The 16,828-nt window shown below is 49.7% G+C and overlaps 1 protein-coding gene across 1 annotated transcript in view; it reads left to right on the top strand.

Annotated features, from left to right (window-relative positions):
* Positions 1-5,963: 5,963 nt before the first annotated feature.
* The window catches only part of IGFBP2 (insulin like growth factor binding protein 2), a gene marked incomplete at its 5' end in the record, with an annotated part of 62,151 nt that continues 51,286 nt past the window's right edge, over positions 5,964-16,828 (top strand). The window contains one exon of the mRNA XM_082284645.1: positions 5,964-6,363. Coding sequence (XP_082140771.1) covers positions 5,964-6,363 — 400 coding nt within the window. The remainder of the gene's footprint in view (positions 6,364-16,828) is intronic.

Here is a 16,828-nt window from a genome sequence, read left to right as displayed (position 1 = left end):
TGTCCATTTGCGATTCCAGAGGCTGGGAGGCTGTCCCAGCCCTCTCCATGATGCTGGACCCTTTAGCATTTGGACTCACTGAAACAAAGGGATTTTTAATCTAACTTTTATCTTGGGATCTAAATCCCCATGGAAACCAAGGGTCATATTGGAAGACTCGGTAGGTGTACGGACTGTGGTGGCTCTTACGCCCAGGCACGTGAGTTTTCGGGAGCATTCCTACTACTGAAGGGAAGTCGTGGTTGAGTGGTCTGGAAAGGGAAGGTCTCTGAGACCAAAAGAACAGGTCCTCAGGTAAGAAGCAAGGGCTGTTAGTCACCGAATATGAACAGTACTAGTCCCCATTCCCTCTAAGTTACAGCTGGGATTTTGTGATGTCTGTAAAGCCACTGGGAATTTAGTGTCTTTGCAAACAAGTCTGCTGATGTCCTGAAAACTGCCACTGGGAAACTGTAATAAAGAAGCTGTGGACAGTACCAGGTCCTTTAGCCACCCAAGGCCCACTTCAAACAGAGATTTGTTTTAAGTAGGAATATCTCTGCAAAGATGTACTGCTACCTTTGCTCTTCCTTCCCCTCCCTCAACTACATCTCCTTGCCAGGTCCTCTTCCAAGAGCAATTAGTCCTGATACCTGCAGAAATCAAGGACAGTCTCCACATAAATCCTCTCCGCTTTCGTTTTATCATCCCTATAAGCCAAGTCACTGTGCCTGATCTGCCTAGGTCAATACTGAACCTTTTTTCCTTACCTCCTCCTGGTCAGCTTCTGGGTTTCAAACTGTTTTGTACATCTGAGACTAATGAAGGCATCTTTGAGGGAGGTATAGGATTAAGTGAGGAGTGACTATTGGGGTGTCCAGATGCACAAGCCTCTGCTATGTAGGCAAATGCAGACCAGACAAACTTGTGACACCCTGTCTCCCTCCCATGCATCCCTGCTGGAGAGCAGTGGTGCCTGGGAGAAGGATAAGTGTGGAGCACCTGGCCCCTTAGCATGAGAATCACCATTGCTTTATGCCTTCCAGCTAATGGGTGGTTTTAGCTCTTCTAATCTCTAATCAGTGCTGGAGAAACCTAAACAAACTAGCCTGGCCCATTCCAAAGCATTCATAATTACTGGATCAGGCTCAAAGATAATGCATTTAGGGCTGCTCTAAAAACATTTCAGATAGGGTGAATGTAAATAAAGTGGCCTATAATTGACCCTTCTGCTGACATCTGAACTCTGGCTGGACTGATGCACCTGGGCAAAACAATATGAGGATGAAGAGGGGTGCCTGGGGCATCAGGCAGGTCCAGACCTACCTCTGAGCATGACCTGTGGAGCAGGAGAGATAAGAGTGTGGATCAGTGCTGCAGGAGCCTGTGGGGTACCTGAGCCCCTTGCATGTGAGCCAACCAGGCTCCAGAGAACAAGTGCTGATGGAAGTGTCAAACATGCTGATGAGTTTTGGGGGGGTGGAAGCACAAGAGGCTGATGTGCAACCACAGATGTAACTCTGGCAGTGCAGGTGAGATATGCAGTGAACATCTGGGTACCTAACCCTGACGAGGAGGAAGATGTGATGCTGGGAACTCATTTCTGGGCCATTCGTTTATTTCCTTGAAAGCCTGCTGTTTAGTGTGATTGCCTTGGGGAGCAGCTGTGCACAGGATGGAACAAGTGGGTCTTGCCAGTGCCTCCCTCCTCCCTGCAGGGCTCTGCTCAGCTCCCTCCCACCACCCCAATTCAATGAGCAAAGCTACTGAACTGATGTTGCTGAAGGCAGGTAAAGTTTCATGCACCAGGGCAGCATGGGGCTGGAGCATTGGGACCTACGGTCCTGGGGAGTGTGTAGGGAGGGGCAGAGAGCCAATACCCTGGCATCCAACAGCCTGGATTTTAAGGCTTAATGTTCCTTTTGACGGGGAGTAAGGGTCCCCCCTGCAGGGGCAGAGGACAGGGCACAGGTCCTTCTGCCCCTGCTACCAACTCACCCTGGCCTTGTTCATGTTCCCCTGGCACCCCCTGGGAAGGGATGGGGATGAGGGAGGGAAGACCCCCTGTCATCCCACTCTGATGTGCTTCACTGTGAGCCAGAGGCAATTCCCATCTCCCAGTACCTTTTACTCATGGCTGAACTTTGCTGAATCTCCAGGGAGAAAGCAGAATTCTGGTGACCAAATACAGCAATCCCAACCTTCCTCTTCACAGCCTCCCTTTCATCATCACCTGCCCCTCACCATGCCAGCTCTGGGACTCGGGAGACTTTCTCCAGCACTCACCACAAAGCACTTTGTGGCAGTCTATTAAAAAGCAGGACTTTAAAAATAATAACACTGTTTTAATCTTCTTGACTTTTTTTTTTCTTTCTTTTCCCTCTCCCCTGCCCCCATTACCCACGAAGAAAAAATGAGGGAAAGAAAAAGGCAGAAGGGCACTTTGTTTTCTCCCCCCACACATTTGGAGCTGTAAAATACTTCTTAATCATTGGAAGCAAGAGGATCTCCGTGCTGGGCCTCCACTTTTTGTTTGTGAGTTTATTTTTCCTAATTCATCCTTGACAAAGGACAGAGCCATAAAAGAATCAACCAGCACGTCTGTGGGAAAAAACTGCCCTGAAAAGGGTCGGAGGAATACTGTAGCATTTCCAAACAATTCCAAGGGCTAAAGCCTGTGTGAGATGCAGCTTCAGCTATAACTTGCCTTTCTAGGAACAAGCCTACATCTGTTTGGCAATGCCATATTTTGTAGGGTAAAATAAACCCTTGAGAACAAACAGGCCAGCTTATCCAGACGGGTAAATGCCTGGGAACAGAGCTCACTTGTTAATCCTAAAACTGTCAGCAAAGACCCACTGGAGAAATTATAGCTGGCCACGGGCACTCAAGCTGTTTCCCTCTGCCTCCCCGCCTCCCCCCATCCCCACAACAGCTGTAAAATCTTCTTTATTGTTCTGCTGGAGTTGGAGAGCGGCGCAGAGAGGTCTCCCAGCCCAGGGCTGCAGCAGCAGGGGCAGGGGGAACATCTGATCCATTGTATCTGCACCGGTGTTATTGCTTCAGTGGCAGACAAAGAAAACGACGGCAATAAAAGAAGGAGAACAGCCCGAGCATCTACTAAAGAGGCATATGAACAGCAAATCCTGGCTCGTTCCCACATCTGAGCTGCGTAAGGTTTCTTTCCCTACAGGATCATTATGTTTAATGTCCTCCTGCAATTCAGGCAGCTGAGCCAGCGGAGCCCCTTCCCTCCCCCTCCTCTCTACCTTCCTTTCTCTCATCAGATTTCGAGCCCTCCCTGTGGAAAAATGATTTGTGCACAAGCAGCCTACACAACGGTGCTTAGAAGGAATTTGCCCCTGCCAGGAGTTATTAATGGCACCCCAGTAAATGCCCCCAGCAAAACGGGCCGCTGCAAGCATCAAGTGCGTGTTGAAAAATCGGGTTTAAATCGTCCCTTGGGGAATGACCTATTGGCCACCTAAAAAACGCAGGATTGGTTTGCTGTATAATTAAGTTCAGGCCATCTCTTGTGCTTACACATGCAGAAACCCAGATGTCAGCTTGGTGCGAGTCAAAGTTCTGGGCTCTTTTAAAGCACCAGAAGGCAGACCGTGAGGGCATAACATTTGCCACTGGAAGAAAACCTACTCTGAATACTTGGAATATTTAACTGACTGCAACAGATAATTAGCCAAACCCTCTTATGCCTCCAAATATAGATTCATTAGTCATATGAAAATATCTCATTGGAACCAAATGTGAGTCATTAGTGAAGTCAACAGCAGATCATAAAAAAGGTACCGAGAGCCTCCTTCCCGCTATCCCTGAGAAGTTGTAAGTGTGCAGTGAAAATAATTTGCTCCATTTTCTATTGAACATCTGCTGGGAAATCTGTTTAAAAGGGAGGCTTTTGAAGGGCTGCTGGTATGCAGGGTTGTGCATCCCATTTTGCCACTTCGAGATTTGTGGGAGTAACAATTGCAAATTCTGTGCTAGGCTTTTTTAATGTTTTGGGGGTTTTTTTGTCTTCTTGAAGAGACTTTCTCAAGTCACCCAGGCTAAAATTTGGGTTCTGTAATATAAAAATAGATTTTGTAACATGAAGTAGAATAAAAATCTCTCCGTTATTTGCTTGTAATTTCAGGGGAAGATGTTTGTTGGCTTGGATTTTCAGAGTCCCTTACACTCAGAGCAAAGAGTGCTGCTGCCACAGGGACCCCAAAACCAAGTGGATACTTTCCAAAGTGAAATGGGAGGGGTTAAAATCAGTGTCCAGCTTAAAGAAGGTGCAAACAAACAATGGTGTGTTTTAAAAATCAAAGCAAATGGATAGCTCCTCTATGGCAAGGTATCTATGATGGGCAGACAGAGAAAGGGACCATGCCTGATTAAACTGTTGTAAAACCTGAGTTATTGTTTGGGAAGACCCAGGGACTGGGATGGAACTGCATACTCCGTCCCAGGAGGTATCACAGATTTCACAGAGCATGCAGAACGCTGCAGTCCATCAACCAACCCTGCAGTCATCAATCACACAAACACACACGTTGTTGTGTAACTCCAGAGCCGGGAGTAATCCTGTGCCAAAAGTTGTGCTGCGCGAGTCGTCAACAGCAGCATTTTGCATTTTTCTTAATTTGAAAAAAAAACCAAAACCAGAACAATAAAAAATTACACCAGCAAATTTTAAATGCTTCAGAGCTGACATTTTTCTCGTGGCTGAGGCAACTCAGGCTGTCTCAGTGCCTGACTTTAACCATACACCCCACAAAAGTATTAAGTGAGTTTTCCAGCTTTATTAGCTCAGTTGCATTCCCTTTGTTTTGTTGTTATTATTTTTTTATTATGGAAAAAAAAGTCACCTCTATGTAATACCCTTTGTACTTAAAATCTTCTGTGGAGTCTGTGACAGTCGGGCAGCAGGAAAAGGAGTGTGATAGGGTTTGAAATGGGCATTTCACACCAAAACTCCCAATCTCAGAGCCCTCCATCTCTGTGCCTCTGGTTGTACCCCACTTTTCATCACCCTTGTGAGGCAGTGCCACAAGGGAGGTGCCGAGTCATCTGCAGATGGCTTTGGTCAGGGAGTAAAATGCCCTGTGGGCAGCCAGGCTGGAGACATGGGGCATCCCTATGGGTATGGAGCCTTGGGTCTCCAAGAGGTCTCACCCAACCGCAGGGTCCTGTTCCCATGGAGGCAGGGTGGCTCCCAGGCCCAACACTTGATGAGCAACTGGGTGTTGAGACTGTTCCTGAGTCCAGGTTTTGGCCCCCATCCCCATGGTGGCACCTGGACTGAAATGCGGCTGTTCGTGCCAGGCCTGGCGCTTTTGGGGCAGTGGGGTGAGAGTGGGCCCTTGCTTATGCCCTCAGCTCCCCTCGTTTCTGGGGCAATCACCCAGTTATCCCTCTCCCAGCACTGGAAGTTGCTGTCAGGCACGACCCCAGCCCCCTGGTGGAGTGGGATCTCCATCCCTCCCTGTTCTAGGTGTCTCTGTGCGGCGGATCTTGATTCCCTCCGTGTCTGGCCCCGCCATATTCAGCGGGGCAGACCCCATGCCCGGAGGGAGACCTTGTCTCCCACTGCAGTAGGCCCTCACCCCGTGATGGTCACACTCCCCATTTCCTCTTTGGGTCATCCCCAATCTCGTGTGCGGCTGCCCCCAGCCCACTCCGCGTCTGATCCCCGCTCCTCACCGGGAGGGACAGCCCCGACCCCCGCAGGGGAACGGGGGCGGGAGCGGGGGCGGCTCTAGGACCCAGCGGCGGCGCGGCGCGCCCGGCCCCGCTCAGCTCCGCTCAGCCCGACTCCGAGCCGAGCCGAGCCGACCCGACCTGTGCCGTGCTGTGCCTCGCCGTGCCGTGCTGTGCCGTGCCGTGCCACGCCGCCCGGTTCCGCTCCTCTCCGCCCCGCGCCGCCCCGCCGGGGGGCCGAGCGGCGCGTCCACCTGCCGGCCCCGCCGCCCGTCAGTCCCGCCATGGCGCTCGGCGGGGTCGGGCGCGGCGCGGCGCGGGCCGCTTGGCCGCGGCTGCTGGTGGCGGCGGCGGCGGCGGCGCTGGCGCTGGCGGGGCCGGCGCTGCCCGAGGTGCTGTTCCGCTGCCCGCCCTGCACGGCGGAGCGCCTGGCCGCCTGCCCCCCGGCCGCCCGCCCGCCCTGCCCCGAGCTGGTGCGGGAGCCGGGCTGCGGCTGCTGCCCGGTGTGCGCCCGTCTGGAGGCCGAGGCGTGCGGTGTCTACACGCCGCGCTGCGCCGCCGGCTTGCGCTGCTACCCCGACCCCGGCGCCGAGCTGCCCCTGCAAGCCCTGGTGCAGGGACAGGGCACCTGCGCCCGCCGCCGCGACACGGCCGAGTACGGCGCCAGCGCCGAGCGCCCCGCAGGTGAGCAGCGCCCGGCCCCGGCCTCCGCGGGTCCGGCACGGCGCGCCCAGAACCGCGTACCGGGGACGGGGCACCGAGCGTCCTGCGCGGCGCGCCAGGGACCGGGCACTGCGCGCCGGGGACCTGGGACTCGGGACCGCCCTCCGGGCTTCGGGCGCTGGGGATAGTGCATCGTGCATCGCTCACCGCGTACCGGGCCCTGGGGACAGTGCGTCGTGCCCCGCACACCGGCCACTGGGGACAGGTGGGCGCTGGGCACCGTGCGCTCGGGAACGTGTGTGCCGGGCTGCGCCGCGGTGCCGGAACGTCCAGGGGACAAAGGAATCCTTAAGGGTGACTTCAAGGGGGTCCTCTCGGGGCAGAGGGACTCCGCGGGAGGGCAGACAAGGGGAATCCGTGCGGGAGAGGAGCGAGAGTAAATCCACGGAAGCACAAAGAGGGAAGGAATGAGAGGGGCGCCGGAGGGGGGACAAAGCATGAGCGGATCCCTGAGGTGGGCAGAATGGGATTTTGGGGGTGCAGTTACTTCGGGGGTTAGAGAGGTTTTCTTGGCATGGGACAGGAACCCCAGCGGTGGAATGTAACGAGGTGTGTGTATGTGGGGGGGAATGCAGGGACTGCTCCAGGGGGAAGGCTGGAGGTTGGGGTCTTTTAGGGAAAAAAAGCCCCACCATGGGAACACATAGGGATGAACTTTGGGGAGATGCAGCTGAGGGGCGGGGAGGGTCCTTTGGGGAGCAGAGAGAAGTGAACGTTCAGATTTGTGTTTGGTGGAGGAGTAAAACCACCCTGAAGGGTGATGGATACCCCAAAGATCTGGGGAGAGGTGGTGTGGGAGGACTATGTGCTGCCTGGTGGGAAGGGGGAGGCTGAGGGACTGCCAGGGCCCTGCTGTGTGAGGAACCTGTTCCCAATGGCCACCCTTCCAGCAGAGCCCACCTTGGAGATGAGGTGACCTCTGCCAGTTCCCGTGGGGGGTCCTGACCCCCTCAGGCCCCCCTGCTCCGGGCACTGGGTGCAGGGACAAGAGGAGCGTCTCCCGGGGGCACAGCCCCGGGGACAGGGACGTCAACAGGCTCCTGACCTGTTGCTGTGATTGCCGTGGGAGGGAGCGCTCTTGGGGTTGCCGATGCAGCCGTGCTGGGTTTTATTAATGCCTCCTCTCCCCTGCGATCAACTGCCAGCTCTTTCCTTTTCCGTGGGATGTTGGGAATTGACAAATCAGCTCTGGAAATAGAAACCAACACTTTCTCCTTTGTAATCATCCCCCCTTGACTTCTGCTGCCTTGCTGGTTATGCTCCCCTGGCTATGACTGGGGCTTTGACCTTGTTTGCATAACTAGTTCAGCAGCACGACTTTGAATTCCCTCCCTTCCCTCTTGAGGCTTTGTTTAAAAGCGCTCTGAACCGGGCTGTACCTCTTGGCTTCCCTCTCTGTGAGGATGGGAATGCAGCCAGGTACCTGTGCACGCTGCTCCGGGTACCTGTGCACGCTGCTCTGCTCGAGGAGGAGAGATGGAGAGAGAGGAGTAAAGAAAAAACAGCAGCACGGAGAACTTTGCACGTTTCAAGCTGCTGCTTCGCACAGCCAGGCTGTGACTGCTGTTGTCCCCACTCCTGTCCCCTCTCCTGTCCCTGCACCTTTGTCCAGCTGTGAAGGGTGCGAGTGGAGAGCCAGGACTTTGGAGAACATGTTGATGCGAAATCTTCCTTGACTACAGAACATGAGTGTCAAGGGAATTAATTTTAAGACTCTCCAGAAGAAGCCAAGGGCATTTAGATTTAAGGAATTTGGAGCTGACTTCCAGGCTTATGATTTTACAAAAAGCAGGGGTGGGTGGAGGGTGTTGCAGTGATGGGCTGAGAGGTGATTTTCTGAGTTAGTTCTTTTTTTTCTTTTATGCACTTTAATTCAGAATTATGTTAACTTCACTCAGTATTTTGCTTGATTTTATTATCTTTATTCCTTTATAATGGATGTGATTTATTTGATTGTATCTCTGTGTGTAATACACACAGACATAAATAGCACAGTTTAAGAACCCTACAATGTATGTGGTGCTCTGTAATATCCATAGGGGGTGAATAATAAAAATACTGGCACATCCTTAACCAGTGTGATATGAAACATGCAGCTGGAATATTCACAGTTGAGCATGTCTTGGCAGAGGAGCTTGGACATTCAGAAAAGGGTTTGCGCTCTTCAGATTACAAAACTTTTAACAGGTTGTTGTAGCCATTAGGAAAAAAAATCCCAACCAAACCAAAACAACCAAACCCACAACAAAAACAAAACCTGAATCTGCCAGCTTCGCTTGATACTCTTCTCTTCAGACTCTCATCTTTGATCCCATCTGCACTGTGCTTGCTAAACATAGATGAGGGAGCTGAGTTTGCTTTTCGTTTTAAGCAGTGACAGAGAAAAGCACTCTGGCACCCAAAAGAGCAGGGACTGGAATTTGCTTTCAAATGCTGATGTTAAGCCACTTTCAAGAGTGCCCCAAGAGCAAGTATTTGCCTGCAAAAAGCAGGTGTTGAGGGTTTTTTGGTGTGGTTGGTTTTGTGGTGCTTTTTTTTCTTTTAAAATGTGCTTAAAGGTATTTATCCTTTTCCCCCTTTCCAGCTTGAAAAGGCTGCTTTGGCTGATTCAGGACTGGAATGCGGAGCTCGTGCTATTCCTAAATTAAGAGGTTGGCAAGTTTTTTTGTCCCTGATGAGAGGCAGAAGGATTGCCCAAATGAAACAAGGAATAAAACTCTGCAAATTCTCCTGCTATGGCTCCAGCATTGTTTAGTCTTCCACTAAGGTCTGTAAAGCCAATCCTGAAATGGTTGTAGGCGGAAAGTAACATAAACCACCATGTAGCTAAGAATCAGGGGATGTTGCTCATTGCACAAGAGGCTTTGGGTATTTTGGAGATGTTGGGAATGTTGGAACAAAATAACAGCAGTCTGTGGAAATCAGTCTGAGAACTTCTGCCCTCCCTGGGGAGGCGAGTGCATCAACTCCCACCAGTGGTGGGAGCGAGGTGGAGACTCAGCATCTCCAGGGATCAGGGCCTTTTAGGTAGTTTTGCTGCCTTTGGACCACATTCCTTTGCAGTTTGTTTCAGGTCATGGTGTAACAAATGTCTGTACCTCTGACTGGAACCGCCTGACCTGGGGACAGAGTTGTTACTGTGTGCACAGAGCTCCCAGAGCTCATGCTGGTCTTGAGTGTATTTATTCTCTCAGCACCTCAGCAAGACTATCATGCTGTTTTGCAGATGGGGTAGATGATGTGCTCAAGGTCCTCCAGGACACAGAGAGCAGAGTGAGGACTGTCTTTTCATTGTGTTAGTCTGTGTCCTGGCAGAAAATGTCCCAGTCCCTACAGCCACCTTCTAGTGAAACAGGTCTAAGGTGGCCACATGGGTCTTGTAGACACAGTGTGATTTGAGAGGCATTTTAGGTACCACTGGGGTCTTTCAGCCCCTTCAGTCTCAGCCAGAGGGTGGGGATCCTGCCTTCTGTTTTAGCCATGATGAGCTGGAATCAGGAGCTTGTGTGGTGTTGTCCAGCTCTCAGTTCCCATGTCCTTTCCCCTTCCTTCTTCTGGGTTCAGCTCTCACCTTATGTCAGAGTAGGCTGGTTCAGGAGATAGTCCTGCAGCAAGCCAGCCCCAGAAAACAACTGTCAGATCAATGACCTGAACTGGCTCACGGTGCAGCAGGGTGCCCAGCAGGATGCCAAGTGCTGCTGCCAGGTGGGAACTTAAGCTAAGAGGTGGAGCAGGGCAGATCTCAATGAAGTCAGCAAATGCCCTAGATTGTTTTGCCCAAGCTATAAGAATAGCTGAAGAACATATTTTCCCCTAATGGAGACAAGATCCTAGGAATAAAGTTTGTTCCGCTGTGAAAAAAATGGTTCTTGAGCCGCTGTTCAAAGCTGACCAGTTAAGAGAGTTTTCTTCCCTTTACCAGTGCAGTTCAATTGTGTTTGTGGTATAATTTTGTTGTTGGGATACTTGTACGAATTTAGTGGAATATGTCTCAGAATCCACTGCTAGCTAATGAGTCCTGCTTTGGATCTCATTTATTAAAACAAATGTGGGTTTTTTTAGTCCATGCCAGTGCAAAGTAACCTTTCCAAAGGGAAAGAGAGCTGTGCAAAGAATGTGGCTCCAAGCAAACTCGAACTTGAAGGGATGGGGTGGCCTTATTCACCTGACCAGGGTCTCCACTTTGAACTCCCATGATAAAAAAACAGCGTCAAAATAGTTAACTGTTAAAAACACAGCTTGTTTTAGCATCCAGCTAAAATCCTTATTTGGGTAGCTCCAAATGCCACACATCCTTCCTTACAGGTCAGATGTCAAAACCTTCATTTCCCCATGGCAGGCAGCTGCTAAAAGAGAGTTTAATGTATTACTCCAAAACACAGAAGATTCTGAAGTTGGAGGTAGCATAATGTAACTGGAATTTTAACAGCAACTTGAAAACCATGCCAGTAATGCTATGAATGCATTTTTCATGTCTACGGAATTGCCAGGAAGACTTCTGCTTTCTCCTGCTTTTATAAGGAAATGAAGCATCCGTCATGATCTGCATGTGCAACTGTGTATCTGTCCTTCTGCCCCCGCAACTTCTGACCCTGTCAGTCAAGCTGGTGGGTCCAATGCAGTCGTGGATGTCCTAAAAGTACTGTGTTGCTAAAGCGTGGGTGAGGAGTAGAGGAGAGCCAGGCTGTGAGTGTCCCCCTCTTCCTGTGCTGGAAGCACATGAGCAAGAGGGAGGTTAGTTAGGAGTGCAGCAACCAGGCATTCAGCCTGGCTTATGCAAGCTTGGGCATTGCTACACGCCAGGGAAGCCAACTATGAGAACCAAATCCACAGGAGTGTGTTCATATGTCCATAGCCACTACAGCAGCTCTGCCCAGGATAAGCCAAACATCTACACCACTCCTTGCCTTGGAAGAAATTATTAGAAGTGAAATGCAATTAGTAACAGCTGTAGGGATGATAGGTGAATGAGAAAACCACACAGCTCATCTGTCCTCATTGCCTATGAGGCTTTGCCAGGTGGTGGACCAGGTTTTCCCGCTCCTCCGCAACAGCTGTGTCTGGTCAAGAGCTAACCTGGTCATCTTTTAAGTATTAAGACAATAAATAACACCTTTGTGAAGCAGTTTCTTGAAAATAATGTTATCCCCTGCCACAGTCCCACTGGAGTTTGCCATGGTGGGAGTGATGTGGTGTGAAAATGGTGGTTTGGAGGGAGAGGGAAGCCTGGGAAGATTTCAAGGCTCTGACCCAAAGCAGAAATGTGTTTTCATGCTGTCCCTTGGCAAATGATCTGTTTCCTTCTTGCCCTTTGCAGTTGTTTCCTTTCCTCTGGATTTCAGGCTTATACTCACTGAGTATGGTATTTGTCAAGGGAACAGCAAGAAGCCCCATCTGTGAGAAAGTCCATGTCGTTTGTTTTATCCACATCCAGGAATTGAGCTGAGATAAACAATTCAGGAGGCAAAACAGTGAAAACTGGAATGTGAGAGGTGTCTTTGTGTATGGCTCTGTACTAGACCTGGCTGCAGTATCATCTGGGTCTAATATATCTGCCCGATGGGCAGCTGTTGCTGTTGTCCACAAACACAGCTAGATTTTTGAAGGCAGAGTTTCATCCCAGCAGCCAGCAGAATTCCTGTACCTGCTTTTCCTGGTCATGTGTTCTGAGCTAAGGACCTAGGAGAAACAGTAGTTTGCCTGGTGGATTATTTGCATTTCCATTTGGATTGGACAATTCTAGCTTCCTGAGCATGGTAACATCTGCCTTTCCTGCTGGGATTCTTTCAGGGAGGATCTTTTGCTCTAAGCAGACAGAGTAAGAGGAAGGCCAAGGTAGAATGTAAAGATGCTTTGTAAAGCATTTCTGTTACAGAAGGAAGGCTAAGCTTGGTGGTGTACTGAGTTTTCAGGCATAAGAATTCCTGTTTTCTTCTTTCTTCCTTTGAGTTGGGGTGAGATACGTAACTGTGATAACTGTCTGCTTAGCAGACCCTTTCTGTATTAGAGAGGTGCAAATCCATTGCTGTTTCTTACACTTCCACTATCGCTTCCACCCATCTTCACCCCGGCTCTCCCTTGGGAAGGTGCTGCTGGAATCAGTGCCCCTGTGATGGTGTCCTTTAGCAGCATGTCCTGAACACATTGTGCTTGGCTTTCCAATTTGTGCTCTCTGACTGTTTGCATCTGCCAAAAAGGGCAGGTTTGTCCTGGGGCCTGCATTAGTGCCCCGTGCCTTGCTGGGGGAGGGAGCTGTAGTACGTGTGTGCACCAATGCAACAACGTGGTGCCTCGTGGGTGCTGAGTGTGCTGTGGGATTGGGAGGCTGAGCATGGTGCGTGGTCCTCCTGTGGACTTGAGAGAGAAAGAAAAATCCTTGCTGGTGGTCCTAACATATTGTGCAGATTATTCTGCTGAGCTGATGTCGTGGCAGCCGTGTGCCACTTTTTTGCCAGAGCACATTCTTGTGTTCTGTCATACACATCTTGGTCTTCGTCTGGACCCCCAGAACCACGACAAGGAGTTTACCCAACCAAATCTTCACTTTTCTGGAAGGATGAGTTTTCTGCCAATTTATCAAATTTCAAATCTAGTCTTATTATTTCCAAAAAGACAAACTACCTTCAGCAGACCAAGTCTGACTGAAACATCTCTGCCTACTTTCAGCAGTCCCTGCCAGCAAGCTGGAAGGTGTTTTTCATTCACAAACGGGCCAAGTGTGATCTCATTAAACGTTGAGTTGACAACTAATTACAAGAACATGTGATATGATGGCTATCCTAGGCAAAGGCTGAGGAGAAAGGGGTTAGTGCTCAGCTGTTGGAGCTTTGCTGCAGTCCAGCATTTGACAGCTCTTTGTAATTGCATTATTGATTGATTTCTGCTCAGTGTTTTGCCAGACATATCATTTAGTGAGATACCAGTGGAAAGATGAAGTCTCTTGCTGCATCAGCTTAGGGTGGAAATAAATTGTTAAAGAAAGGAAAGGATCAGTAATCACATGCCTTTCTTGTGGACTGAAATACTGGGAGATACCAGGTCACTTTTATAAGCCTTGAACTATCCTCTGACATTACAGCTTTTATTCTGAAGAAAGCTGCACTGTGCCTCTTGGCTGGTAAGGGAACAAGTTCACTGCCTGGTGCTCTCTGTAGTCAAAGATCCCATTAATTCTGCCGGCTGCAAGGAACGATTTCTTGGTATTTCATTCTGGACTGTAATTGAGAGTGACACAAAGCACTGGTGGGAATTGGACTGTGTTGAAATCCCTGATTTTTCTTACAGTTTTCTGCAGATAAACCAGCTCAGGTGGGATGAGGGTATTTCTAATGCACTGCCCTTGAAATTAATAATATTTTCAACACCTTACTGGCTGGAGGCAATTTTAGAGAGGTGTTTTTGTGCGTCCTTGCAGCTTGTTCTTGTAGCCAAGTGATGCAGGATGTCTACAAGATTGACACACAGTGCACTGCCCTCACCTGCATGACAATGTGTGTGGGAGAGTCCTGTAGTCCTGTAATATCACAAAAATTCATAAAGCTTTGCCCAGTATTTTTGCTCCAGACTACAGCAAGATTTCCTGGTACGATGTTGTTGATCAGACTTCAGCCAGAAGTCTGTTCTCAGCTCTCCTTGCTAATTGTAGAAGACTTAGTCTAAGCTGCTGAATTTCTCTTGGCTTGGTGAGGAGATTGAAGTCTTCCCTTGTTTTCTCCTTGCCGTTTTCTAACTAGAAAAGGGTGAGCATCTGACGTCCATGTCTTCAAGAGTACTTGCTGCTCAGTCAGAGGTGACTGGTGAGTTGCTGAAAGTGTTTTTGTGGTTTAGGGTGTCCTTTAAGATCTTTTTGGTACCTCCAAAGATTAGGTATGTGTCCTTAGTGTGACCAGGCTCTTGTAGTGTAGGGAGTACCCTGTATTTAAGAATTCCGGCATTTTGCTCCAGTGAAGCTGGACAGAATCTGACATTTTTTTTGTATGTGGAAAGTTGCATGGGGTCATTTTCTGTTTGAGCCCAGGAGGTTTTGTCTGCAGTGCTCAGCGTGCCATTTGACTGCGGGCTGAGCTGGGTGGAACGCTCCTCTCCGTTTGCGTCCAGAGAGTCACCTCCCTTTGGCTTTTCAAAAACAAGCAGAAATGGGGAGGAAAACTCAGCTTTAGTGAAGAGGAGTGGCATGAAGAGGAGAAGCAGGATGGGTGGCTGGCATGAGGCTCCATCCTCCCACTGTTAAGAGCCCAGAGCTGGTGCTGTGGCTCTTCCTCGTAGCCCCGACTGTGACTGTAGCTACCAAGGCTGTGGATAATCCAGGACAGCTGGCTCAGAGACTCCCCAGGGTGCCTGGTTTGTGTCCTCTGGGACCTGGCTGCTGGGAGGGTTTGGTGTGAAGGTTGGAGCCACCATGGTGTTTCTGTTCATGGTGGAGCTGACCCAACAGCCCTGGGACTTTCCGTGGCTGTTTTTAGTTCCTTCTCATCGTCCTTGCTCACTCTGCAGTGCCTGTGCTAAAGACAAATTCCAGTTGTATTGGTGAATTGTGTCTTGCTACTTGGGGACACCTCTCAGGAGTGCTGCAATCCACCCTTTCCTCAATAGCTGCTTTGCTCTTCTAGCTTTGCAGCTGAACCAGCGTGAGGAAAATGCTGAGTGATGACACTGTAACAAGTCTTAACACTGCTTTCTGAAGGTGGAAGAACTGTTCCAGGCTCCATCCCAGGCTTTGAAAAGGCACCTCTTAGTCCAGCTGATCAAGGACAATGTTCCTTTTCTGGAACCTTCTTTCTCTGCACTACTGGGCTCCAACAGCCATTCTTCTAGCACAGTACCCACTACTAACTAAGGGCCATGAATTTGAAATGGTCTGTTATGTGTAGAGGGCCCTTTCTTTTTGTCTGAACATCATCCAAACTTCATAAATAGAATGGCAGGGAAAACACTGCTGCACCGTCTTGATCTGACTGTGGTGTGAATGAACAAGTAAATAATCTGCCAAGATGGAAACTGGGAAGAGGAGACCTAGAGCAAAGGCTGGCCATGGTAGGGTGCCTCTTCCTTTGGCCATGGTGAACAGGACTGCTTCCACAGCTTGTGCAGGGGTGGTTTGGGCAGGGTTTTGTTTAGGCAGAAATCCATGTTGTGACAGACAGTCCACTACAGAGATCATTTGGAGCAGAAGATCTGGATTTCTAGTGGTGTTTAGGGAATATTGCCATTCCTGGGACAGGATGCTGGGTCAGCAGTACAGGTAGTATTTAGAGGCTGACCCACCAATCCATCACCGAATGTAAAGAGCACTCTGGAACTGGGAGAGAAAAGTGAGACTATGTTAAAATGTTGCCTTCTTACATGTCAGCTCCCTGTGGGAATTCTGAGTCATTTTGTTGTTGTTGATTTTAGTAACTAAAATCAGTGTATTCTCTCCTTTTTTTCCTTGCCAGACCCACAGACCCTGTCACCCTGAGCTTTCAGATTCCATTAATTCTTGTGCATTATTGAGGGATTGTGGTTGATTAGATTCTTGCCTGGAATTTCTCTGTGGAGGGGCCTGGTTTCCCACTCCCTGCAGATGGGACCTGTAAAACTCAACTTCCTCACACACCCAGCTGGGTGGTGGGAATACCACTTCTGATGTCTTTAGGAGAAACTTGGTACCCTGTTCCTTTCAGGGCACCTGTTGCTGAGAGCATGGCCAAGACTGGGCAGGTGGAAAGCAGTTGGTCTACAGAGCTTTGAATAAAGCCAAAATGCCTGTTTTGGGCTGACTTTGGAGGTCTAAGAAGGTCTAGACCTCTCTGCACATAACTGAGGCATGGTTGGTCTGTGGGCACTGGGAGGAATTTGGCATGGAGCCCTCTGAAGGAACTATCTAGTCTAGTAAAACTTGGGCTGTGAGAGTCAGTGTGAGGAAATAACAACATCCACTTTGGTTTCTGCAGGCTCTGTCCCAGGGGCCAGTTGGGTGTTGCAGGAGGCCACAGGAATCCTGCTTGTGACCACAGCCAGATTAATGGCCACTTGGGCAGCTTTCCAGAAGTGAGGAATTTGTCCACTTTCACAATAATAGCTAGAAATTCCACATGAATTAATTAGTTTTATTACAGGACTTGTCCTTCCTGCTCCTCCAGGGCTGCCTGAAACGCTGAACTCATTACATGAAGAAATGGAAATAGTACTAAAAATAAGAACTGGTATTCCAAGCCTTTGTGAGGAAACGGACAGAGTACACTGACATCCTCCACCAGACGTGCTTCCCAAGCTGTGACTTTTGGCCAGATGACATCTAAACCCGAGTTTTAGATCAATTGCAGCCACTTAAACACCCCAGCCTGCTCCACAGGGCAGTCTTCTCTCAGCCTCTTATTCCCTGCTCAGCTTAGGTTGTTCATCTAGGCTCTGTAATTACTCCCACAATTTCAGTTTAATGTACTGT

The sequence above is a fragment of the Coloeus monedula genome (genome assembly GCF_965178545.1).
Source record: "Coloeus monedula genome assembly, chromosome: 7".
NCBI lineage: Eukaryota > Metazoa > Chordata > Aves > Passeriformes > Corvidae > Coloeus > Coloeus monedula.
The sequence above is the reverse complement of the archived record's forward strand: the minus strand, read 5'-3'. Positions and strand labels throughout refer to the sequence as shown.